The sequence below is a fragment of the Mytilus californianus genome, unplaced genomic scaffold (assembly GCF_021869535.1).
Source record: "Mytilus californianus isolate M0D057914Y unplaced genomic scaffold, xbMytCali1.0.p SCAF_8, whole genome shotgun sequence".
NCBI classification, from domain to species: domain Eukaryota; kingdom Metazoa; phylum Mollusca; class Bivalvia; order Mytilida; family Mytilidae; genus Mytilus; species Mytilus californianus.
The window spans coordinates 105,471,672-105,499,021 of record NW_026262734.1 but is presented as its reverse complement, the minus strand read 5'-3'; the positions used below and the strand labels follow the sequence as shown (position 1 = coordinate 105,499,021).

The window sequence follows — 27,350 nt, the reverse complement described above, 5'->3', positions numbered from 1 at the left end:
CTCTATGTAAACAAGTGATCCTGTTATCAAAAGTCAACATGTGATAAAAGTTAACCAAATTTGATCTAATTAGGTCAAAATCGAAAATGACAGTGGTAAAAAGTAAAACTGAGGGGTCCAGGACATCCAGTAAAATAGGATGTACGAAGATATGTATAGCAGCAGTGATGTTTTTAGTGTTTTACATTGTATCAGAATTGAGATCTTCAGACAGTCATACTGTTGTAAAGTTGGACCCAAACCACCAGCTGCTGCAAAGTAAATTTTCAATGAGAAGTTTAATGGGAAATAATGATACTGAGGTACTAGATGTGTGAATTTTTATAATTGTCTTTTTATGCAAAATTGTAAATATATTTTAGTATACGTTCTTTAGTTCTTGTTGATGCCCAAATTATGTTAGAGATACCCTTTTTTATTTATCAAATGTATGGCCTTCTGCTCTGATGATCTGCTGCTTACTGATATACTTTTTCATAATTAATTCAATGCAATCATTACATGTTTAGCAATATAAACTTTTCCTGTTCAAAGATTGTAATAGGAAGTTATGAAAAGTGCAATTAAGGAAGTGTCAGAGTATTTAGGATATTTTGATAGATGACATACTTCAGTTCAAATGTGGAAAAGTGGACATATTTAAAGCAAGGACAATGAAAATGAATTAAAAGGGCCATTTGGCATGTTTGGGGTAATGTATACACGAAAGGAAGGCCTTTTATAGCTGTCTATACAGTATGGGTTTTTCTCATTGTTGAAGGTCGTATGGTTGCCTATTATTGCTTACATTCACTTTATTTGAACTTTGGTGGATAGTTGTCTCATTGGCAATCATACCTCATCTCCTTATTTTTATAAAGAAAGAAAGATTTACATCTGTGTACCATGTGTACTGCATATTCTCAGTTATCACTGATCAAATAATTTTTGTAGCAATCTGTCAGAAATGTTTGACTTTGGAAATGTGCAATAATGTATGGCAGAGTAAAAACTAGTACTTCTGGCAAGTTGCAAGCTATAAAACAATAGCAGAGTTACAGACCCAAATTACTTTTTTAACGGATAACGATTCCTTCCCAGATGTTCCAGACCTGCCAACTATCCCGATTGATGGGGGACATCCCCCATGAGAGGTGTTGACCTGAATTTTGAAATTCTTTATAATATAAACTCTACTCCACAAAACAGGCATTCAAATGAGTTAAAAGGGTATTTAAGCACAAACAATATAGAAGTAGATTAAAAACACTTATGACAATATAAGAGAGCATTAGATCGTCTTGCCCTTAAAATCCCCCATGGAGATTTTGAAAAGTTGGCAGGTATGATGTTCAGTTATTAGTATTAGTTTTAATGTTGGTTTTCAGTCCTCCATAGTTCCTTTTCAATATTTAGTTGTTTGGTGTTTATAATTTCATTTATTTAATACATTTCAGTGTAGAGAAGTTAGAAAGACAAACCATAGTGAGCAATGTGATTTTATCAGGAACACAGATGATTGTGCATTGGATGAGGGTTTTATTGATTATCTGAAATTTACATATTGCAACTTTAATTCTTCTCTAAGGCCACTGGCATTAATCATTTTGGTAAGTGAAACCCCCAAAACTTACAATTTTAAATATATAGAACATTATAAATTTGATAAAAATATATTTACAAAAATACTGAACTCCAAGGGTCAATTCAAAAAGGGTGAAGTACAAAAAACCTGACAAAATCAAACATTAGACTATATAAACCAATGGAATGAATGGAAAAAGGGTACAAATATGAATAAAGTGAGATGTGGAGTATATGCCATTGAGACAGCAACCCAGCAACAAAATTAACAAAAAGACTCCTGGAGGGCAACATACTGACTTCAATCATAGACAGATTTCAACTTTCAGATTTTAAATCGTCCCAAGTGTTTAAAATTTGTGAATAATTTAAAATGTTACACAGACAGAAATGATTAAAGAGTCGCCTTCATTACTTAATCATCCAAATAATGAAAATATTAAGATATGACACAGGAAAACTACTAATGAGTATCCATACTTGGGACAGGAACATGTAACTAAACCTTTCTTTCAGTTTCTTATTTATTAAAGGTATGCTTTTTGTCTCTGGTACACACAAAGACAAGGTTCTTCACAAAATGACAAAATGAGTTAATGTTATCATAAACATGATAAAGTAAATAGCAAGGGGCTGTAATTGCTTATCAAAGCTGAATGTACAAAAATTTAAAATCGATTATGCAAGGAAGATCAAAGTGATATTATTGGATCCTATAATCTTAGCAGAGTAGGAAAATGCCTGTCAATGAAACAACTATGCAATAGAGTACACATTAGGCAGAATTAAGCAATTATATGTCACCTTACAACCTTCAACAATGAGCAAAACCCATACAATAATGTATAGTCAGCTATAAAAGGTACAGACATGACAAAATGTGAAACAATTCAACCAAAAAAAAACCAACGACCTGATTTATGACAAAACAACAAATGAAAAACAAATATGACAGGCAGCAACCAACAACAACCATTGAATTACAGGCTCCTGACTTGGGACAGGCACATATAGAATTTGGCAGGGCTACACATGTTTTGAGCACTCAACCCTCCCCTAACCTGGATTTATTATAAAATTTGTTTCTCTGTTATCAACCAGACTATTAGTTCATCCAAGTTAACATGGTAAAAGAATTCTATGACCATTTGTTTAAAAATTCAATTTAGATAACTTCATGTAAAAAGAGAATTATAGATTCTACCTTAGTACTATTTTGATTATGATATCTATCCCCACAAGAAAGTTAAAATTTCAAACTTTAAAATCAGAGGCTTGTCAAGGTTTTTAAATGGGCATTATTGGACCCTTTTCCTCAATATGGTTCAATTTAATCAACATTTTGAAAAAAGGAAATGTTGGCTTGTCATACCTTTTCTTTCATAATAAAATTCCACGATTGAACATTATAAAACGTTTAGTATCACCCCTAGGTTTTTTTTTTAATGAAGTTTTATTTTCTAGTTTGTATGGTGGGTTTTCTTATTCATTGGACTTGCTGTCACAGCTGATGATTAGTAAGTATTCCCCAAAGAAATTTTATGCTTTTGTGTTAATATCAGTTGAGATATGAAGAGATGAATAAGAAATGTTAAATATCCCCAATTTCAATGAAAGGCCTGAAGGGCACAATAATCAAAGAGACATCTAGATGTATATATACAGTTTAATAAAGACAACCAATTACCTGACATCAGCACAATATTATTAAAGAAATAAACATTAAAATGTAGTAAAAGACAAACACTGACAAAGCTCTGATTGGAACCTGGCATATGAACATCTGGCTCTATATATATGTATGTTGCATACAATAAAAACATGGATGCAAATAAAACATTACAAAATAGTACAGAAATAAAGAATTTTCACAGTTTCTAAATGCAAGGTTACAGTACCGAAAAAACACCAATAAACCTTAATCTGCTGAACATTCTGAAATAGAAGCCAGTCTACCTTACAATCTAATATTAGCTGCTGTACTTCAGAGTAGATTTCGTTTAAAACATTGTGAACCATGCAGAGAAACAACATGATATACATGGTAATGGGACATTTTTTGTTGACATTTTGAGTATCTGGTTTGCTGGAGTTTACTGTACAATTTATTTATCAATAAGTCTGTTAACTATAATTATATTTAGAAAACAAAAGCAAGATGAAGTTATTTCAGAAAAACAATAGAGTTGATTTATCAATAGTTTATAACTATATATATTTATATATTTTCAGCTTCTGTCCATCATTAACAGTTATATCAAAGACTCTTCATCTAAGTCACAATATAGCAGTATCCTTTCCTGTGAATCTGTTAGACAATATTTTTTACTTTTGTCAAAATTGATGTTACATGTACAATCATATTGCATTATAATACATACTTAATTGTAAAAAGTTGGGCCCAAGCTTAAGGGCATACGATACAGTTTTGATCCCACAGTGATTTTTTTTGCAGAAATTTTCATACAATCTATTTTTCACCTAGTCAATTTAAATATGTAATAAAAAATGTACCTTCATGTGCTACTTTAAGAGAGAAATGGGGTCGAAATTTCAGACATTTACTCAAAGTTTCGTTTTTTGGAAATTTTTATTATTTGGATAGACATACCTAACTTTTTTGTTTCAAAAGATAAACACAAGCGGATTTTTGTATAAACATTTGGAAAATCTTCTTTGAATAAGTATGCTCTAAATTTGTTTAAAAATTCTTTGGAAATAATTAATTTTTATCAAAGTTTCATGATTTTAGAAAAAAAACCCAGCATTTTTTGCTGTATATTTATCTAATTTTTAAAAATTTCATCAGTGACTTTTTCATAAAAATTGGTACGAATAATGTTCATACATAATCAAACCTAATGTCATTTTAAAAAAGAGGGATCCATGAACTCGTTTTCAAGTTAAATCAGTCTGAATGATAAAAATCAGACGAAAAATGCATCTTTTCCCAATATGTCACAGTTTGACGTTGCGAAAAATAACATTTTACATTAGCAACGTCATTACCTCCCCTGTAACTGTACCGTATGCCCTTAACTCTGTAGCTAATAGCATTAAAGCTTAACAGAATCTAAGCGGCGTCACTAACTGTCCAAAAAAATTAATTCAAGCTAGTCTGCTTTGCTAACTGTAGAAAGTCTATATAATCCAGAGCTAAATACAGAAAGAATAATTGACTTCAATATATATTGCATATATTTTTGTCAAAAATCTAAATAAAAACTAGATCACAAAGCTATGTTATAGTGCTTTATGATTAATCTAAAAATAAATGTAAATCAAAGGTCATGTGAGTTATATGTTTATGAGACTACAATTTGAAAACACAGCAAAAAAACTAAAATTTAGAGTTGACTCTTGCCTGTTTTTAAGTAGTTTACTATTCTTGTCAACTGATATTGCACAGAGCAATTCAACAGGTAAATCGTGAATATTACTTACTTCCTAAAAATGTACGACACCTTCCAATAAAAATAAATTTTACCAACATATTGCATTAATGAATTGTAAAACTTTCCAAAAAGTGAAACAAAATTTAAGCCATTTTTAGTCCCCTACCGACGAAGTCGAAGGGACTTTAGGTTTGCACTCTGTTCCGTCTGTCTGTCTGTCCATCCGTCAGTCAGGCAAATCAGTTTTCCACACTTTTTTTCATCATACTTGAAGATATTGACTTGATATTTGTTATAAGATAAGATATTTTTTTCAATTATGGGCCCCAAAGGGCATAAACATTACAACATCAATAATTTTTCATAATACAATACAAACAATGAGATAAAAAAAAAAAGTTAAACAAGAACTATTTAAGTTCTTAAAGAATACGTAGATAAAGAATCTATAGTATGTTTTTTTTTTTAATACTAATGCATTTTATTGTAAGTGTGGTTGATATAGATAACAAACAAGCAGCCCAAAAAGAAAAAAAGAAAAATAGATATCCACATATGTATAGTACACAAAAAGTTGGATCAATTAAATATATAATAAATAGCCAAAAAGAAAGTAGAAATTAAACATGTCCATGACTCATCCTGTGTCAGCAGCAAATAGGAAAGCATTATGGTTTCCTAAAGGCAGCTGACACCAGGGGGCGATACCTTATGGGCCATAGGCATGTAAAATGTGTGTAAATGTCTCTTTCCTACCTGTATCAAAAGCAAACAAGGAAGCATCATAGGTAACTTGAATGCAGTTGATACCAGGGGACGATGCCTCAAGGATATAAGAGAACATTTGAATAAATAATATATCTTAACAATTATTTTTTTTTTTTTAATCGGCTAGTATGTTTGTGATATTCAGATGAATATAATTTTCTATGTCCAATCAAATGTATATACACACATAGATTTCCTTTAACTAATCTTCACTAAGGAAGATGTTTGTATATAAAATTACATATTATTTTAAGTAACTCAACATTTTCTACACTAAATAACCAGATAATTTTGCTTTGACTGCTCATATGATTAAAATAAGAATTATATTTTGCAATACTAGCTAACATACAATTTCTATCATCCTCAAATTTGTTACAATCAAATAGAAAATGAGCCTCATCTTCGACAGTATTGGAAGAACATTTATTACATATTCTGTTAATTCGGGGAATACCCTGACATCTACCTAATTCTATTTGTAATCTATGAGAAGATACACGTAATTTAGTAAAACTTCTTCTAAGTTCAAAATTCTTGATCAATGTTAGATATTTTTCAAAACCAAAATTTGTTTTATATAAAAGGTAGGTTTTCAGTTTACTGTCTGAAAATTTATCTATTTGTTTTTTCCAACAGCTAATAAACAATATTGATAGCTTGGTTTGTTATATAGTTTACACCATGACAAGTTATAGATCAAGTTAGCATTTTGTTCCAGTACAATGAATTTTTAACCGGTAGGGGTTATGTATTGCCATTAAATGCTCTCAGAATGCTTGTTCAATATTATCTTTAAAAATTAAGACTCTACATGGAATGGTTTGATTTCTATGTACAAATCAGTGAAATTTTGAAATGAAAATTATTTAAAAATCAATCATAACATCTATTAATATTTCCTTAAGCATGCATAGGGTGTAACATTTTTAGCCTTTGGTAATGGTGCTCCCGATATATTTTCTGCCATAGCTGCTGTTGGTAATGCCAAGAATGGGGATGCAGGTCTGGCTTTTGGTGCTTTACTTGGTAAGAATATTGAAAAATGGAATCTTATAATGTCTGCATTTATATTTATTTATAAAAAACAAATTGTAAAATGGTTTGTCTTGAAATTAAATTGTTATTTTGAATTTTTGTAAATTCAGATAATTTTCGAGATAAATTTTTGTGAATTTAGGAAATTCTGCATACAAATAGTGCTATCAAAATTTAAAATGCAAGTTTTTATTTTTGCAAAACCTATCTAATTGCAATTTTTGGAATGATATAATGATTGAAAATATTTATGAATTTATATGAATTTACAATTATTATTGTAACCTCAGATCCAAATAGTTGACCTTATAATTATGAATAAATGGAAATGCAGAGTATATGTCAATGAGACAGCAACCCAACAACTCAAATAACCAAAAGACATATAGAAATCATAAAAAAACCAAAGGTGTCTGTACAATAAATGTCGAGCTCTAAATCACCCCAAGTCTTTAAAGTTGTGAATAAATTAAGCAGAGACTTTCCAAACATCTGCCATTACCACCAAGTTCTGTAAAAAAAAAAAACAGTATTAAGGACTAAGTTAAGGTGGTACCAAACACCTTGACTAATATTAATTTGTCTTGTTTAATTTCAATAAAATTTTGACAAAATATTTACTTTGGCCCTTTGACAAAAATAAAAAAAAATCAAAAAACTTGAACCACACACTTTATCGGAAAAAATTTCATTGGATATATAGCAGTTTGACAAACACTAATTTGGATCATTGAGAAGCTTGATATTTCCTTAACAATAGAACGTGATTAAAACATTTAGTTGATTTTTACAGAGTTATCTCCCTGTAGTGTTATGTACCACTTTAAATTATTTTACATGCATTTAAATCAAAAGATTTTTTTAAGGAGGGCAGAAATAATTGAGACATCCTGATCCTTTATCTTTCATGACACACGTTGAAACAAATATGTTTTTATTATTCAGGTGCTGGTGTATTTGTGACCACTGTTGTTGCTGGAACCATTGCAATCATCTGCCCATTTGATGCCATGCAGAGACCATTTCTAAGGGATGTCATATTTTATTTAGGAGCAACATTTCTCACATTCACAGTCTTATGGCAAAAAGAAATCGGAAAAATTGAAGCCATAGGTAATGACCTAAAGGGTCCCTATATCATATAGTAAGACTATACAAATCCTGGGGGAGTCAAAGTAAGTAAAAAATCAATTACAATCAATAACTCCATAAGTGAAGCTTAGATCTGTTCCATTAAAAAGTTCATTGTAACTATGGAAGAAACTTTGATAAAAAGGGACCTTGGTGGCCGAGTGGTCTAAGTAGTTGAACTACTGTATTGCTAGCCTGTGAACACTAAGGTTGTGAGTTTGATTTGCGCACGTGGCAGATGCACTTGACTCCTATTTTAATTGACTAGGATTGTCAGTTTTCCTACCGAAAGTCATGGTTCTCTCAGGGCACTCTGGCTTCCTCCACCAATAAAAACAGACCACCATGAAATAGATTCATAGTGTTGAAAGTGGCGTTAAACACCAATCAATCAACTGATATAAGGATAACCAACGAAAGAAGCAATTTCATAGACCAGCATACATTTTAAACACGTTGCCACACCCATTCATAATGGAAAATAAAAGTTGCCATTTCTAGGTACCATATCATGTTTTTATGGAACAGCCCTGATTGGAATTAGTGGTTACCAACCTTTATTTGTTAAATATGAAACAGTTCAACTAATATCTTCTTATAAATAAACTTTTTACAACACACAAATAGAATAAATAAAGATTGGTCCCTATTTATTTTTCAGGTTATATTTTGCTGTATGTACTGTATGTCCTCATTGTAGTGATAGGTAGATATTTTTATCAAAAGAAGAAGAAAACAACAGTTTTGGCAGAAATTACAGTTTGTAAGTACATGTATAAGCTATAGACATTGGTAAAACTATGATTTATCAGTAAAGCCATATTGTATTATACATTGAGTCCTATTTAATCTTGAAAGACATTACTTATATGATACATTTCAAATATGTTTTTTTTGTTCTGTTGAATGTCTCTTTACAATTTATTTTCATGAGTGTCTTTTTGTCTTGCCTTGACAGAGTTAATGGGGCTAGACTAACATGACTAAGATGCGCTGTTTCAAACCTTGGTGTCAGCATCTTCAACAGTTGTTAAAAGTTTGTGATTTTCCATAGAGATTATATGGCCCTGCCCACTCAGTCATGGTCCAGACTTAAACTTATGCATAATTTACCTGGTTCACAGGAGAGACCTTTATCTGTGTAGATAGTTTAATGATACTGTATGTCTATTATCCACATTTTATTTTATTATCCTATTTGTCAACCACCTGCTTTCTGAAGTTTGAGGTATGTAGTGATTGCAAAGTCCAGTCTTTCCTCTGTTTGGATTTTCTATTTGTCTTTCTATCCCACATTTTATACACAAATGCTCTTGAACTGCTTGACAAAATTTTGTAGAAATTTCACAGAATCTTACAATGAAGAGTGTGTAGTTTTTGCATCTCTTATGTCATTTCTACATACTTATGATTCTTTGGGTGAACTTTGGCATGACAAGGACTTTGTCTCTAGTTACATAACAAACTGAAAACCTGTTTAATCATGTTTTTATTTTACAGCTCCTGAAGATACAGAAAATCTCGATGAAAGTTATCCTAATTCCGTAGAGATCAGTCGTGAAGGTAAATTCACTACTTTTACACTAAGCTGATTATTTCAATTTCTCTCTGAGGTTCATATTGCCTTACATAATCACCTATTGTAGTTGCAGTCCAAATTTCACACCTTTGTTCTGTTCGACCCACTCATCAGAACCAACATAATCTTCACTCAGTGTTCCAATGGGAACCAACTGATGCCCTCTTTTTGTCAACTTGTTCTATTATTTTTATGAGACAGACTTCATACAAGAGCTTCTAAAATCAATGAAATAATGCTGACATGTGACTTTAACTTTACTTTCCACTACAACTGTATATAGATGATGTCCTCTCACTGAACAAATCAAAGTTTGGTAACTACATTGATTACACCTACTGTGGATTTATTTATTTTCATGGATGGAAGAAAAATTGTATTTTCGTTAGGTATATTTGATTTTGTGGATTTTCCAGTCTGCATACAAGACTAGAGAATATTTGACTTTGTAGAACATTTAAATTCTTGGTTTACTTTTACCCAGTAAAATTGGTATCCCACGAATAATGATGAATTCATAGTATCCCATTTGACCTAAGATGAAGGATATCATAGAAACAGTTAAGTCCTATATCTAGAAATAGTGTAAATTCAGAAATTATTGAGAGGTTTTTATTATTGCGAATAATGTGACAGGGTGAGTATCGCTATAAAAAGAACTCCCATTTTGAAATCTGACACATATATTTGTATGCAGCTTTTCCTGTGATTGCAATAATTATTCTCGCATTTTGGTCTATCCTAGCAAAATTGCAATAATAATTGCATGCAATAATTTCTGAATTTACAGTAGACAATGATAGTTGGTTGAGACCTTAACTTTACAACAAAGGAGATGATTTCAATTTTCCTAATGTGAACTTTCCATTTCTGTGTAACAGTTTGTGGTAGTGCTTGAATATGGAATATACATCCCCAGTGTGATAGGATATTTCAGGACTTTCTTTCCTATCATTTATTTGTTGATAAAGAGTTGTCTGCTCACAAGGAAGTTTTTGAACTAAGGATTCCAATGGTCAGGTTGAATTCATCCCTTTAAGAAAATTTTACGGTAGTCATCATGATTTGGCTTGTCATTATAAAATACCTGTGTCACAAATGACTAAATATATCCTTGAAATATGTGTTATAATATTGTCCTCCTTTCGTCAGTTTTGACATTACTGTGTGTGACTTATCACCACATGTTTTGCTTGTAATGAGTAACACGAGGGGTGCCTATAATGGAGCAGGAACTACTGACCTTTCTAGAACACCTTTGTTCTCCCCTGGTTTCAAGTGGCGTTTGTGTCCCTCACTCTTTAGTTTTCTTCTGTTATAATTATTTGTCTTTACATCAGTTCTCTTTTTGGCCCTATTGTTGTCTGTTTTTATTGAACTTATGGTTTTTGATTGCCTCCTTGCTATATTTTTCCTCCTTGTACATAAATGATTGTTTGATTTGTTCTTGTCTTTCATATTAATATGAATTTTAAAACATGTGTCAGTGTAGGGTGACATGTTTTCTTGTGGACTGTTACACTGTGAACTGACATGTTAAAAAAAATATGGATTAGGGACTCATTTCACTTAAATCTTATGAGAAAAAAATATTCCTAAGTCAGTATATTTCAATATAACTTGTGGTCATTTTTTATTGTAAGATTTTTTCGTTAAAAGAGCCCTGTGTATTGGTCTTCTACAAAGCAGGATTTATTCATATCACATAAACATGTTCTCACCCTAGATTTAGCTGCTCCGCAAATTGTCAAAGAATATCATAAGGACCTAAGAGTTACATTTCCGTAGCTACCCTAAATTATGCATTTAATTTGCCATTGGATGTTAAACAGCCATCCATCATCATCCTGAGTATGCATGACATATTTGCCAAAAGACTATAAACAAGCAAAAGTCAATGAATTCACAGAAAGATCGAAAATAGGAAAAAATGAACATAATTTCATGCAAATTTATTTCATTCAATAAATAAATTCACCCATGCACTATGGTTTCTTCCACTTGTAAAGCTGACAGTGCAAGATTCAAGAAGGTTTCAAATACAAATCAAACATTCAAATTGATATATCAACGAGAAAAATTAATTATTCATAGTAATATTTTTTATAAATGGAATTTAGATTTAGGTGAAGGAAAACCATTGCTACCACCAAGAGAAGACCAGAAAAGGGAACCAGGAACTCCATTTGAAGAATTTTTATCAGCTATTAACCCTATAGATGTTGATGAGTGGTCAGAAATGAAGTGGTATGCTAAAGGATATGAAGTATTCAAGGTATTTTGATTAGTGACAGGGATTTGTAGTTTTTTACAAACACTTTCTAAAGCTACATGTTTTTTTTCTATTTCCTACATAAAAAAAAGAAGGCTTATCCATATGTAACGATAATTAAAAAGTGGTTATGAATTCATTAACCCATGGGAATGTTAAAGAAAGGTTTCCTTAATAATAACAGTAATTTACTTCCGCTTTGGGGTGTTAAAGTTGAAGACATTAAGGAACTATTTAACAAGGCATATTTTGTATTAAAGTTGACATTCAAAGATGAGTCAATGCTTAAGTTGCTATTTATAATCTTCCAAATTTAGATAGTAATATAAAACATTTAGATCTTGGAATGAAATTAATCCATGTCGTTTGGACTCATTTTGGTAGTTGTCTCATTGGCAATCATACCACTTCTCATTATTTTATATATTTAAAAGTTTATTGGTTATCATGATTATATATCCTATGTTCGTGTATATCGAAATATCTGAGTTAGGTGCTTCAAGGCAGAGGAGACATAGAATATTTGTTTGGGGTATCTAAAAACCAAACAATACTCTTGACAAGACGAGTGCAAGTACAAGGAAAATCAAACTCTTTTCAAGTTAAGAAATTTTGTATATGTAAAGAAATTGTTGTTTTCCAGTATATCTTGTACTTTAATAGATAAAAATATTCCTGAATTTGCACCTACAAAATACTTAAATATAATGTGAATTTAAAGAAAACTTTTTAATACAAGTCTGCACTGGTGACATTTCAAATCAAGAAATAGGGGAGATAACTCTGTGAATATCCAATTTGCAGTTACATGTATTTTGTAGAAAAATTATTTCAACTAACTTTTTGGCTCAATTTTAAAAGTTTTTGCTTTAAATGACATTGGCCATAATAATAATAATAATAATAATAATAATAATTCTTTATTTAAAGAGGGTTACACAGTTAGTTATAACACTAATCTTCCCTGAGGCCTTCATGAAATGCAATGAAATATAACAAACAAACAATTTACAAAATAATCAAACTAACACACACATATAAGAAAAATCAAATAAGAAACTGCCATGAAATACACAATTTTCACAACATATGCATTGACCACCATTATTATTTGTTAGGATGTGTACCTGACCATATACATCCTTGTATATTTTTTTTTTTGGTTAAATAGTGTATCCAGAGTTTCCTCTGAGTAATAAGGAATCCACAGTGTAAGTGTCCAATCTGTTGTTGTTTTCACTGTCTTTTTTATTCCAGAGTCCATTAGTTTTTCTCTTGATTATAACCATTCCAGTAGTAGATTACAGAGAGGAAAACCATAAATGGAACAGATATCTAAATTCATTACAGATTTTTACTGGATTTACATTTGGCTCTTTTGCAACAAAAGGTTGGTTAGAAATTTCTTACAATGAAACATAATTTAACATATAAAATTAGTCACATTTATAATACAGTAAAACCTGTATAAACCGGCCGGCTACGGGACTATGAAAAAGGGCCGATTTGGACAGTGAGCAATAACGTAATAACTTAGTATGATCGTTGTTTTAAATCTTCATATTGATTGGCTGTAAAAATTTTAGAAACTGGTTGTTCCTAGAATTAAAAAAATATATATTTTAACCACGTTTTACCAAGGATTTGTAAGTGTCACTATACAAATCCTTGGTTTTACATATCCTCGTAAGTCAAATAGACCTCGGTAGCATCAGTCTCCAACTTGTCAATTTCACTTTCACTTTGCTTTTCATTTTCATCATAATACTGGCGTTGTTTGGTTTGTAACACGAGAGTTTTGGTTTACTTCCATGATCATTAATTTCCAACGTTGGTATGGCCGATTTGAAAGCCTGAATATTATCAAACGGAATCTCACCACGATCGAAACATTATCGTACAGTGTACACTGCACATTGATTGTTGTCATCCGGGTGTTCTTCATTATCAGGGTCATTTGTTTAGAGGTTCATAACAGGGAACCCAGGATTTCGAAAATACAATGTAAATTTCTTACTCCTCGATCTGAAAAAATATATTCAAGTTACAACCTAAGTTCAATTCGAGATATATTCGGCGTGTCTTTTAGTTTAATTAAGACGTTTATAGAGTTTTAATAAATAATACAGCTCACTACTGTACGATCGTAAGTTCACAGTTTAACACCTGGCTAATTGATTATCCTGAAAAACCATATTGTATAAACAAATATGTTTTAATTGCATATCGATCATTTGAAATTAATTAGACAAACCGGTTTTGACAGGAAATAATTGATGTAATTAAGAGTATTGGGACTGCATCATAAGACCGGAATTCGGAATATGCAGGGTCCGGATTACAAAGGGTATTTTAACAAAGACTTTGAAGGAAAAAAAAACTGACTTTAATTTTCGGCCGGAATGAACAGGAAACCGGTTTATTCAGGGTCCGGTTTACTCAGGTTTGACTGTATGATTTTACAGCAAATATTGGTTAACGTTTTTCAATAATAAGCAAATGGTCATACCATATTTCAACTCCAATTCAATACTGAATCTAGATAAAATGTAAATAAATACAAGAAATCATACAAGATATTTGCCGTCAACACAAAATTCTAAGCATTTATCAGAATTTATAAATGTCTGTTTTAGATGTAAATTAATGATGTTTATATTTCTTTTAGTTTAGAGACTATTGGAAGTTTTTCCTTTTATAGGTTTTGTTGACTTTTTTACCCTTATTCCATGTATGGGTATTGTTGATGTTAATGATGTATTTTTCAGTTGGTTTAGAGACTGTTAGAAGCTCTACACTTTTATGGGTATTGTATATTTTTTCAAACATGATGCATAATGAATAATTCAGTTGGTTTAGAGACTATTGGACGCTCTTTTCCTGTATGGGTATTGTTGATGTGAATTAATGATGTATTTTTCAGTTGGTTTAGAGACTATTGGAGGTTCATTCCCTGTATGGGTATTGTTGATGGTAATTGGTTTAATATTATCCATTGTTGTGTTCTGTACATCAAAGAATGATGTTCAGCCTGTGTATCAACCAGTAAGTAGGATAATTATTTTTTATCAAGAGTTCAAAGAATCCAACAATAGCTGTTACATCTACCATTCAGTAGATTAATGAGGGTAGGAATGGCCTTTATCGTCAAGCGTCAAACGTTCATTTTTCGCTACTGTTAACGTCAAATGAGCCTTAACTTTTTATCATCATTCATCAAATCTCATTTTGTAGCTACCGTAAACATGTAAAATGTTTATTGTTAACATTATTTTAACAAATATTTTACCGTCATTCGTCATGGGGGTACCCCATTCTTACCCTCATTAATAAGGTTGGAATTTCAATAAATTGTTATGGTTTTTCAAGTTACTATGAGGGTACAGACCAGTGCATTGTATTTATATAATTTATTTTAGATTTCACTCTTTTATAGATTTTGAATGTGTTGTTATTTTGAAAGTGAACAATAAAATACATACATTTACCATTACAACAAAAAAGCAAAAATGATATTGATCTTTGACATTTTACTCAGAACTCAGGGACTCTTTTCACCAAAAATCTTACGAGAAACAATATGTCTAAGTCCTGTACATCTTAGTATACTGTAACTTACAATCAGTTATACCAATGTATGCCATGTATATGTTTTCAATTTTTGTTTTTCAATAATTTTTTGTTTATGCTTTTATATGATGAGGGCCTCAGGGAAGATTAGTTATATAGCTAACTGTGTATTAACCCTCTAAAAATAAAGTACTGTTGTTGTTGTTCGTTATAATTGTAAGATTGTTTGTGAAAGAGTCATTAATATCACTGGAAAACATTGAAAAATAAAATACTGAAATGATTGAGAAAAAAAGTTTTTTAAACCATAAAATGAATTATCTAACAAAAGTTTGAAGCCATGAACATAAACGAATTTAAAATGTATATTTGTTGTAATAGTAATTAATTTGATCTTCATAATAGCTTACCTGTGATTTGTAAAGCTGGTATGTCATGTATTTTTGGTGTTATATTATGTTATTTATTTACAGGCATTAGCCTACCTGGGTTTTGTTTTAGCTGTGGTATGGATCTATATCATAGCAAATGAAATAGTAAATATATTACAGGTGAGATATTGAAAAATAAAGTTAACCCTCAGATGTTTTTTGCTCAAAGTAGAGGGTCTTATATGCTAATAGAGCAATTGATTGGTTTAAATTATGTGCCACTGTCAGTTATGGGTGGTGTAGATAGAGACTGAAACACAAATCAATATATTAAGACCCATTTTGTATATGTGAAAAAAGAGAAGCCACATTGTGGAAACTTAGTTGGTTAAAATTATGTAGTTGAAATAATGAGCCACTGAGTAATGCCAGCAGTGTATGGAGAATCCTCGGTTCCCACATGTTAAAGACCCGTTTTGTAGATTGTAAAAAAATTATTATATTAAGCTTTTGTTATGCCACCCTTCATTCTTTTTAGTGGTCTACAGTATCACTAGCCTGTCAACACTGAGGTTATGAGTTTTCTCCTGGCACTCCATTTACCTCCATCAATGAGACCTGACTGCCACTATAAAGCAGAGAGTGCCAAAAGTTGCATTAATCTATTAAAATCAAACAATCAATGGCAGTTAGATGTTTCCAAGTCCCTTTCATTTTGTTATATATAATTTTTGTACTTTTAATGCATTGATCAATAAAACACAAAAAGTGGTACAGGAATGACCAAAAATAATTGATTTAGTTCCAAGAAAAAAAAACATTTTGACAATTTTGAAGCATGTTTTTTTTACTTTTGTGTCTGGAAATTTGCCTCTGAAATTGAGGGACAAAAAAATAGTTCCAGATAAGATATTTACCACCTGACTTCAAACGTCAAGGAATATACTTTGCTTCTTATATGTTACGTATTAGACATACCCAGAAATAGTATGCTTTTAAAAATAAAAAGACAAAGACTATTTTAAGTGTTTTTGGAATCAAAAAGAAAGTTAATTTACTATTAATTAGACAAAGCACATTGTTAGAATCTGAGGTCAACAACTCAACATGTAATATTTTTTTTAAAAGTGGTCAAGAGTTTCACATTTACTGGTAAATCTCCTGTTATTGATGTCATAGTTAGATAGTTCTCCTAAAGTATTGTTATACATGTACTACACGAATGTATTATTTCATTTCATTTCAGACATTTGGTATTGTGTTCAACATTAGTGATGCCATATTAGGATTAACCTTATTAGCCTGGGGAAATAGTATAGGAGGTAATTATTATTCCACAGTATTTTTGTTTTCATAGTCTCTTTATTGTTACATATCAATGGCCTACAGTTTTTGAGATAATAATACAAGGAGAGGTGGGGTAAACCCTAATGAGAAGTCTACCTATTGACACTAAAATCCAAAGGTCTTCTGGAGGGGAACATTCAGTCTTCAACAATAGACCCGTGTCTATTCAATATTTCAGACTCCAAATCAAATTAAGTCTTGAAAAGTTGTGAAATTAACAGAGACTGTCAAGGATCTGTCATTAAAAGTATAGAACCACTAATTGTGGGCCGGTTAGAAAGAAGATACAAAAAAGTAGTACATATTTTAAACAAAATAGTTCCTATGTATAGCAGTAACTTTGTCAATAAGTAAAATATTTGGGTAATTTTGGTATCAAATTAAAGCTTAAGGACTTTGGACCACTGTAGATTCCATGTTGAAAGTTTCTTCTGAATAATGAAAAAAATTTATGAAATTATAAAAGGAGGGCACATTTGCCCTGTTGTTCAGATCAGAAGTACCTGTTTTTGTATTACCAAACTTCCGAAAACTAGTGCGCTCTAATATGCAATTTATAGGTATGTTGAATTGTTCAGTACAAGTAAGAATAAGATTAATTTTGACATGAAACGACTGCACCTTTATTTGAACTTAAGCCAAAGTAGCCATTAATGCTTGAAATTACAGAATTAACATAGAAAGAATTGGGGCTATGAATTCCTAAAACCAAATTCCCTAATGACAAAACCCTTCAGTTATATATTGTAACTAAATACAACAACAGCGGAGGTTTCTGACTTGGGACCATCACATGAGCATGTGGTGGAATTAAACAAGTTTTTTTTTTTTTTAAATCTCAACCCTCCTCCATTTAAACAATTGACAATTTGTCATTGCATCTTTATTTTTTGAGAAAATAAGTACTGAATAATGGTTTCTTGAATTTTCTAAATAAGCCTTGTTTAAAAGATTATATAGAGAAGAATTCTGAATAATATAGAGACATTAATAACCATGGTAAAATGACTTTTAATGATGTTTTATTTTACAGATTTAATAGCCGATACAGTGATGGCCAAGCAAGGTTTCCCTAGAATGGGAATGTCAGCTTGTTTTGGTGGACCACTGTTTAGTATCCTTCTATTATTATGCCAATTAATATAATGCAACTTTTGTATGAATTTCTAATGGATACATAACACAATTTAAATAAAAAACAAACAAGCTTCATATAAGGGATGTGAAAGATACCAAAGGGATATTCAAATTCATAAGCGGAAAAACCAACTTAAAACGCCATGGCAAAAAACAAAAAACAACTAAAAGTCAAACAACAGTTTACAAAATACAACATAGAAAACTAAAGACTGAGTGACTGTGTTGTAAAAACTTGTAGAAACATTCTAGTGACTTTGGAAGTCTGATGTTATTTTATGATTTGAGAGAGATCAAAGAAAACATAAAAAGCTTAAAAGTATTTTTCTTAAAGTTAAGGGAAAAAAGGTGTTTGACCTTAACACATATTGTGTGATACTTATCAAGCATGCAATTACATTCTCTTTCTGAACATTATGTGCTTACAGGCCTGGTAAAACATGATTTTGTCAAATTCCTTGACCTATGACAAGATTTATTATTAGGTATAGGGATACCATTTACCATAGGTACAATTAAAAATGGTGGTACATATAAGGTAAGTATATATGATATAAAAACAACAAGTTAATGCATACCACTTTTTTTCTGATGATCCAATAATTCTAGAGCTATTTTCCTAATGCTTGTAGTTTAAAGGTTTGGTTGGCTTGCTTGCTTTGTTTGTATGAATGTTTGCTCAAGCATTGTAATTAAGATTGACATCTGTAATCTATAGATAGGCGGGGCTTCAACTTGTATACATTATACTTTGCATTATACTTAACATCCAATAACATTTAAGTATAATGTAAACAAGCTGAAGCCCCGCCTATCTATTGATTGCAGATATCAATCTTATTTATAATGCTTGAGCAAACATTTATACAAGCAAAGCAAGCAAGCCAATCAAACCTTTAAACTACAAGCATTAGGAAAACAGCTCTAAATACTTACTCGACTCTCACAAAAGTACTGTCAACTTCAATTGAATTAGAAGTGGGGGGTATACAGGCACCAACATCTTGTGTAGTCTTGTTTCAATAGTGATACATACAAAGGACCAAAGTAAGTTAAGATTCAGATTAAAAACTTTTAATCTTTATGTGATTGAATTTAATTTTTTTAATGTCATTTGAAGAGAATGAGGTAAATATCAAGATTGCTACATCTCAAGATAATGAAGATAAGGACTTAAAACAAATATAAAAAAAAAAATTTTAATCTTGGAAAAAAAATTCAGAGTATGATTTTTTTATGTTCTATTTCAGATAAAGATAACTGTGGAGGAGGTAGTTTTAGTATCATTTTTAATGATAAGTCTACTTACCTCCCTTGTGGTGGTGCCATTATCAAAGTTTCGTATGTCTAAGCCATATGGAATACTGTTAATAGTTGTTTACATTGTCTTCCTCATTGTGGCAATTCTGGCTGAAACAGGAACTATCACCGGTGACATCAATCCGTAATTTATAGTTTCCATGACAACTATTTAGTTTATTTGCTTACTGTGATAAGAAATTCAGTGGTGACATCTATTTATAGACTTTTCATTTCCATGACAACAAAACTGCTTATATGCTTACTGTGGTATTAGTTACTTGGGTAACATTGTTCCATACTCCTTTGTAGTTTCTATGACAACCATATTGTATATATGAAAGTTATGCATACTGTGATATTTCATTGCAAGAGAGTCACCTCTGACCTTTACATAAATACTTTATAGTTCCAAAAAGATTGCCTTAATGAATATGGTGCCAAAATGAACACATTGAATTCCGCATATTTTAATGTTATTATATAGCAAAGGAATTGTGATGGTGTTATGTTATGAAATGTTAATGTGCAATATTTATAAAAAAATGTTAATATGCAATATTTATAAAATAATGTTAATGTTGTTCTCAATATAATGCAATATTTCTGTACATTTGCAATAATTCATGAACCACAAATGGACTCGGAGGAAAATTTGTTGAAACAGTTTTAGCAAACACAGAAATTTTCAATATCAACATGTGATGTCAAAATCATTTTGATTGGTTAACTATATGTCATTGGTTAAAGACATTAAGGTAATAATTTCAAATTAAATTTCACTCACTTATGAAGTCTTCTCCACAGTACAATTTATATATCAATAATTTAATTTTGGATGTAACACGTCTTCTGATTGGCTGAAATTTGTTTTGTCTATCAGCTACGTCATCAACGTTTTTTCATGATTTACTCCATAAAAATGGAATTTAGAATTAGATTATAAGGAATGACTAAAATATTCATTCTGCCAAAAATACTATGCTGGTTAATCAGTATGCACCAAATTTTTGACGTTATTTCTTCATAGACAGAAAAATTATTACAGTCTTTCCTTAAATACAAAAATAAAGTGAACATGCATTGTATAATATATACAGCATTAATGTTACAAAACTGAACTGAATATAGAAAAGACAATGACGACAAAGTGTATACATTTGTTAATGTTATACTATTACCAGAGGCGGATTCAGAGGGTTTTTCAGGTGGCCCGGGCCCCCCCTTTTGTGGGAAAAATTTGGTTGATTATATAGGGAATCAATGAAGCATGACTGAAACGGGCCCCCTCTTAGGCAGTCAGTAGGTCCCCCTTATGAAAATTTCTGGATCCGCCACTGATTACACTTTGCCTAGTAGCTAAATTTAAAGATATGATTAGTGCATACTGTGACAAAGCCATTCCCTTCTCATTTATTTGCAAGAAAAATTGATGATATTTTACCCTTTATAGAAAAAATCTGCTATTTCCATGCATAAAATATAGTAACAATAATATAGAAGTTTCCCAAATTCAAAATAGTTTCATTCCTAAAATGTTTAATTTTTTTTTACTTTTGTGAGGAATTGAAAACAACAAACTCTTATGAACATGATGAATGAACTGCAATAAAAAATCAAGGTTGTTTATGTAAAAAATATTGTAAATCAACTGTAAGAAAGATAACTCATGTATGATAATGTATGAAGTGAACTTATATATCACATATTTTTATACAATTTAATATTTATATACTGATACTTACTTATTTTTAATATCGTTTGATTATTTTTTAAATCATATGTTTTTTCTGTTATTTAGATTTTTATGAAATCCACAATTGTGAAATACTCTTGTAAATGTTGTGACTTTATTTCAAAACCTGATTCTACTTGGCTTTCAGTACTTTTGATTCATTAATTTTCGTGGATTGAGGAAAAATTGTATTTTCATGGATATTTGATTTTTTTTTCCTGAGTCAGAATTTTAGTCTCTAGTAAGATTGTATTTTCCTGGATATTTGATTTTTTTTTCCTGAGTCAGAATTTTAGTCTCTAGTAAGATTGTATTTTCCTGGATATTTGATTTTTTTTCCTGAGTCAGAATTTTAGTCTCTAGTAAGATTGTATTTTCATGGATATTTGATTTTTTTTCCTGAGTCAGAATTTTAGTCCCTAGTAAGATTGTATTTTCCTGGATATTTGATTTTATTTTTTCCTGAGTCAGAATTTTAGTCTCTAGTAAGATTGTACATTATTGAACCTTTTAAATTTGGTGTTCAGTTATACCTATGAAATACATGAAAATTGGTATCCGATGAATAATAATGAATCCACAGTATTTATTTTGCATTCCTTAGATACTGGATCTACTGTAAACCAACTTATTTTCGCTGATACTTTATTTCGCGTTTAGCCATTACCAGCCCATTTTGCGGCGATTTAATTTCGCGATTTTCAAATTTGATTGATGTAGTTAAATAACAAAAAAATCCAAGTTTTATATACTCAGGACGATTTTTTATATTCGCGTTATTTTTCTACTCGCGAAATTCGCGAAAATAAATCGATCGCGAAAATTAGTTGGTTTACAGTATTCAAAGGTTGTAATGAAATTTAGGTGTATGTACAAATTATACTATTTATTTTCTGTTAATGATAGGTAATTGATTATCGTATTACCATATAGTGTTTATCTTATTTATAAATAACTTTTATGTATACATGTAATAATATTTTAGGTTATTTGTTTCCATGACCATATGAACTGCCTGTGAACAAATTTACAATATTGGTTTACTCTATTATTCATTTATTTCTAAATGCAGCTAACATTTTTAGCTATTTAATTTTTTTGTAACTCCTATGTGTATGTTAACTAGTACTTTAGGGTAAATCTGATAGATATTGAATTAACAACTTATTATGTATTGATATGATTTCCCTGTCAAATCTATTTGGAATATTATACTTGAGTTTTGTTTTTATTATTCAATCATTAGAAGAGGGGCGTAAAGGGGGGGAATCTGCACGGAAGAATGCGAAATAAACTTGCAATTTCACGATGAACAAACAATTAAAAATTTCTTGCACATTGATCTTTTTACCGATTTCACGAAACATGGTGAATAATGAACCTTTTTCATGGCTGCACGTGAAATAAAAATGGCAAAACATGTTGCACGAAAATAACCCTTTACCACCCTCATTAGAAAAAGGAATCTACCCTCTTGCCTCTTCAGTTTTGATACATGTATTTAAACAGTTTCGATCATTTAGCTTTAAAATGTTCAGTAATTAAGCCTCTTATTTTTAAATTATGAAAATGTAACTATCTGCAGTGATATAATATCATTATCAATGAGGTACTGTGGTAGAATCTATATATAGATGTAAGTATACATGAGTACAAATACTAACATTTTAAAGTATAGGTATAATGTTTATTACCGTTATTATTTTTATAGGTTTAACAAGTGTGGATTTTTTTTTATGAAATTATATGTATATATATACTGCCTATTAAAAAGTGTTAATTCGTTCAAGGAAACTACAGCAATATGTATGATTGAAAATTTTTATGAAATTATTTTCAAGAAAAAAGTGTTTTTTATAAATTTATAGTATTTGAATCAAGAGGACTTGTTTCCATTTTGCTAGCATATAATAGCTTAGCTTTATGGCAAAACCTGGTAAATAATGGAATTCACTTACTTCAATAGACAAATAGTGTTGGGGTTCAGGGGGTATCCTTTTGTTAGTTCTTCAAGTTGAATTTCCTACCAAGCAGTTCTTGCAGAAACATTATTAAAAAACGTCAGGCATTAAAACTGAAGGTTAAATTGCTCAGGTAAATATATGGTTAAGTCACCTGAAGTAAGCTGTTTTGTATGAATTATATTGATAGCCATAGATAGCCCTTTTGGATAACTTTTTTATCTTTCCTGATATTCAAACTGAACTTGCCAATTGCAAGAACACTGGTTAACACATGTAAGGCAACAATTTGATATTTCCCTTTGGTCTTCAGGGCTTAAACATGTTAAAGGCAACTATGCTACAATCATGAAATTATAAGTTGTGCTTTTTTGTTGTTGAATTTTTCTATGCATTCTTTTAACATTGTCACGGATAGCATGTGCAATCATAGTTGTTGTATTTTATACGGAAATAAAATATTATATTAAAGTGCCTCACGATTGTTGTCAGCCAATCAAATTTATGGATTCTAATGATACATACATGTATTATAATTATACATTTATACAGGTGTCTATATTAGAACATGTTTAGTGCATTCATTATCGCTATTGTTGAACCATGATAAAAAATGTGAGACTAATAATTACAACATCAGGAAATACTACCTACATATAATTATGGAATTTTAAATTTGAGGTTTTACTTTGCTTAACCATACCATTGCAATAAAAAGAACATCCCAAATGTTTCTGAATAAACAGTACTGTAAATTCATAAATTATTGTGAGTTTTTTGTCTCGCGGAGTCAAAAAGCGAGACATGGGTATGCTGTTTCCAGCGTCGGTGGTGGCGGCGACGACATCAACAATGTATTAGTTTGTGATAAGGTCTAGTTTATGGTGAACCACTAGTGGTAAGTTAAAGATATTTGGTATTCAGTTGTATTAGTATTGGCACATCTCATTACCATGGAGATTATTTGGCCACACCCCCTCTGTTATGGTCTATTGACTTTGAAATTTTTGCTTAGTTTTCATGCATTAGTTTGTGATTAGGTCAGTTAATGGGAAACCACTAGTGGTAAGTTAATGATAATTGGTATGCAGTTGTATAAGCATTGGCATATCTCATTTCCATGGAGATTATTTGGCCCCACCCCTCAGTCATGGTCTATTGACTGAAATTTTTGCTTAGTTTTCATGTATTAGTTTGTGATTAGGTCAGTTTATGGGGAACCACTAGTGGTAAGTTAATGATAATTGGTATGCAGTTGTATAAGCATTGGCATATCTCATTTCCATGGCGATTATTTGGCCCAGCCCCCTCAGTCATGGTCTATTGACTTTGAAACTTTTGCTTAGTTTTCATGTATTAGTTTGTGATTAGGTCGGTTTATGGGGAACCACTAGTGGTAGGTCAATGATATTTGGTATGCATTGGTACATCTCATTACAATAGATTATTTGACCCGCCCCCTCAGTTATGGTTTATTGAATTTGAAATTTTGCTTAGTTTACATGTATTAGTCTGTGTTTAGGTCAATGGTATTTGGTATGCAGTTGTATTAGCATTGGCACATCTCATTTCCATGGAGATTGTTTGGCCATGTACCTTCAGTCATGATTCATTGACTTTGAATATTTGCAAAACTTACATGTAAAAGTGTTGCTATTTTAATTTCAACTTTTGCATTATCGAAATAACCAAAAAGCGAGACATATCTCTGTGATAACAGTTTATTTATTAATGCGAAAAATGCGGCTTGGTGAACATCCCAATAATAAGAATTCATTTTGATATCTGGTAGATATTTATGTATGCAGCTTTTCCTGAAATTGCAATAATTTATTTTGCATTTTTGTCTATTCTTCAAAAATTGCAATAATTTCTGACTTTACAGTGTGTGGGTACTTATATTATGTAGTGTTATTATTTATTTTATTTTGTTATATGGTGAAATGTATTTTATTTTATTTGTCTTGTTGATTATTTATTGTTATTGTTTTATATTTAATCAAGTTAATGCTTACTTGCTCCCTATTTATTGTGCAATAACAAGAATATTCCACATTTAAAACATAGTAAAAACTATCATACTGGGGTAATTCACTCATTTTTACATCAATACTAATATAAGTCTGTACTGAGACAATAAAATTGAAAAATGGATATTTTTTGTATTTGTTGAGTAAACCTTATTTCTAGCAACGTTACACAGGCAATACAATAACAACTTTTTGCATGAATTCAAATTCCTTGCAAAAAGTTGAGGTTGGCCAAAGCACAAGAACAGCTTGAATTTCTTTAATTCCGAGATATTTTACAGTGCCCCATTTCATTTATACACAAACATTTCATGAAATAACATCAGAAATGTATGCAGTAATGGGATCAGTACAACATTGTCTGCATTAAAACATTTACATATGCACAATGTCCCTTACAAAAGGTTTTCATCAGGGTGTGGAAGTAAAATTAGAACAGCGTCATCAACTTTTTTAATTATGCCCCCGCCGTAGCAGAGGGGGCATTAAGTTTAACCCTTGTCCATCCGTACGTCCGTCCCAAAGATGGTTCCCATTCTCTAACTTTAGTTTGCCTCCACCAAATGTTATGAAACTTATACAAAATGCTTATTACAACAAAACACAGATCAAGTTTGAATTTTGGTGGCGTCACTTTAACTGTTCTTGAGTTATGCCCCTTTACAAATGGAAAAGTTGCTGAATTTTTCGTTTCTGTTCTCTAACTATAGCTTGCCACAACCAAATGTTCACAATGCTTATTAGCACAAAATACAGATCAAGTTTGAATTTTGGTGGTGACACTTTAACCGTTCTGGAGTTATGCTCCTTTACAAATGGAAAAAATTGCTGAATTTTTCGTTTCCGTTCTCTAACTTCAGTTAGCATCAACCAAACTTTATGAAACTTATAAACAATACTTATTACCACAAAACTCAGATCAAGTACAAATTTGGGTAGGATCACTTTTCTTGTTCTTCAGTTATGTCCTTTATAACTTTATATGATATGCAAGCGGGGGCATCTTTGCGTCCCATGGACACATTCCTGTTTATTAAATCATAACATTTGCTGAATTCGCCTGTGTAAAAATCTAGACATGTGCCTAGAAAAGTGTCACGTGATATTACTTTTTCAATCTCCACATTGAAACAACAACTATCTTGGAATCCTCCTTTTGCTTTACTTTTGTTTGTTTTAATTTGATTCAATATGGAAAATTTGTTGTGCCATGAATATGTTAGTGTCAGCTTCCCCCTCATAGCTGAGAGCCTGGCAACAATTTCTTATTAAAAGTTTTATTCCTTCCTAGACCTCAGCCTCCTGAGTGAAAGATCAACTCTACTTCTACTTATCAAAACTTTCATTTTCCCTCCTTTTTTACCATGATTTAACTGTAACTTATTCTTTCGTAAAAAAGTCTATATATTTTCTAAACATTGTTTCTATGCATGATTAAATACTGTCAAGCTAGCAGACATTTATGACTCTTGGTTATAGAAATTTTGAATTGCATCTGCAAAAGGTAAGATAAAATAGTCTAGAAACCACAGTATATTTGTTTTATACATGTAGCAAACAATCACTCTACCAAATCTTTAGGAGATTTTACTCTTTGCAGGCTTGTATAATTACCACTTGTGCTGTAGCAAGTCATAGACATGGAAATTATTGTCATTTTATGTGTTCTGACTCATATTTTTATGGTCCTATGTTTCCTGGTCTGTGCGTACAATTATCAGTTCCATATCAAGTTAAAGTTTTGGTTTAAGGTAGTTTCCAATGAACTTGTGGTCATATCAACAAAAAACTTAGTACATGTACACATATTAAAATAAGAAGTGGTATGATTGACAGTGAATCAACTCTCTACCAGAGACTAAATGATGTAGAAGCTAACAACTATAGGTCACAATACAGCCTTCAACAATGAGCAAGACCAAAACTGCATAGTAAGCTACTAGTATTAAAGGCCTCTGAAATGAACGATGTAAAACAATTCAACAAGTTCATTATGATGTGAAATCCTCAGTCTTAATCACAGATGAGTATTTTATTGTCTCATCACTCTAAAACTCATCTTTAATATTTATGTGATATTTGCCAAAGGTATTTAACAAACAAATCATTTCTTGTATAGATCTGGTTTGATAAAGAACTTTAGTACAAAGGTCC

General features: G+C 31.0%; 1 protein-coding gene across 2 annotated transcripts; it reads left to right on the top strand.

The window, feature by feature from the left end:
• On the top strand, nucleotides 1–25,320 carry LOC127712145 (mitochondrial sodium/calcium exchanger protein-like). Of its 2 annotated transcripts, XR_007986967.1 has the most exons (17): nucleotides 1–302; nucleotides 1,437–1,589; nucleotides 3,028–3,080; nucleotides 3,796–3,853; nucleotides 6,644–6,755; nucleotides 7,710–7,877; nucleotides 8,557–8,658; nucleotides 9,396–9,458; nucleotides 11,595–11,749; nucleotides 13,004–13,136; nucleotides 14,670–14,791; nucleotides 15,790–15,867; nucleotides 16,934–17,009; nucleotides 18,068–18,148; nucleotides 18,645–18,709; nucleotides 19,422–24,566; nucleotides 24,689–25,320. XR_007986967.1 is itself a non-coding variant. In XM_052218412.1 (16 exons), the coding sequence occupies exons 1-16, from the start codon at nucleotides 87–89 to the stop codon at nucleotides 19,617–19,619; spliced, it is 1,833 nt and encodes a 610-aa protein (XP_052074372.1). In that variant the 5' UTR covers nucleotides 1–86; the 3' UTR covers nucleotides 19,620–25,320. The 2 variants fall into 2 exon arrangements, 1 of the variants encoding a protein (XP_052074372.1); XM_052218412.1 differs by having other exon boundaries at nucleotides 19,422–25,320.
• The last annotated feature ends 2,030 nt before the right edge of the window (nucleotides 25,321–27,350 follow it).

Coding starts and splice junctions, on each gene's coding strand:
- LOC127712145 (XM_052218412.1), top strand. CDS start 87: ATGACAGTGGTAAAAAGTAAAACTGAGGGGTCCAGGACATCCAGTAAA. Junction 14,792..15,789: donor TTCAGCCTGTGTATCAACCA/GTAAGTAGGATA, acceptor ATTTATTTACAG/GCATTAGCCTACCTGGGTTT. Junction 18,149..18,644: donor TTTTGGTGGACCACTGTTTA/GTATCCTTCTAT, acceptor ACCTATGACAAG/ATTTATTATTAGGTATAGGG.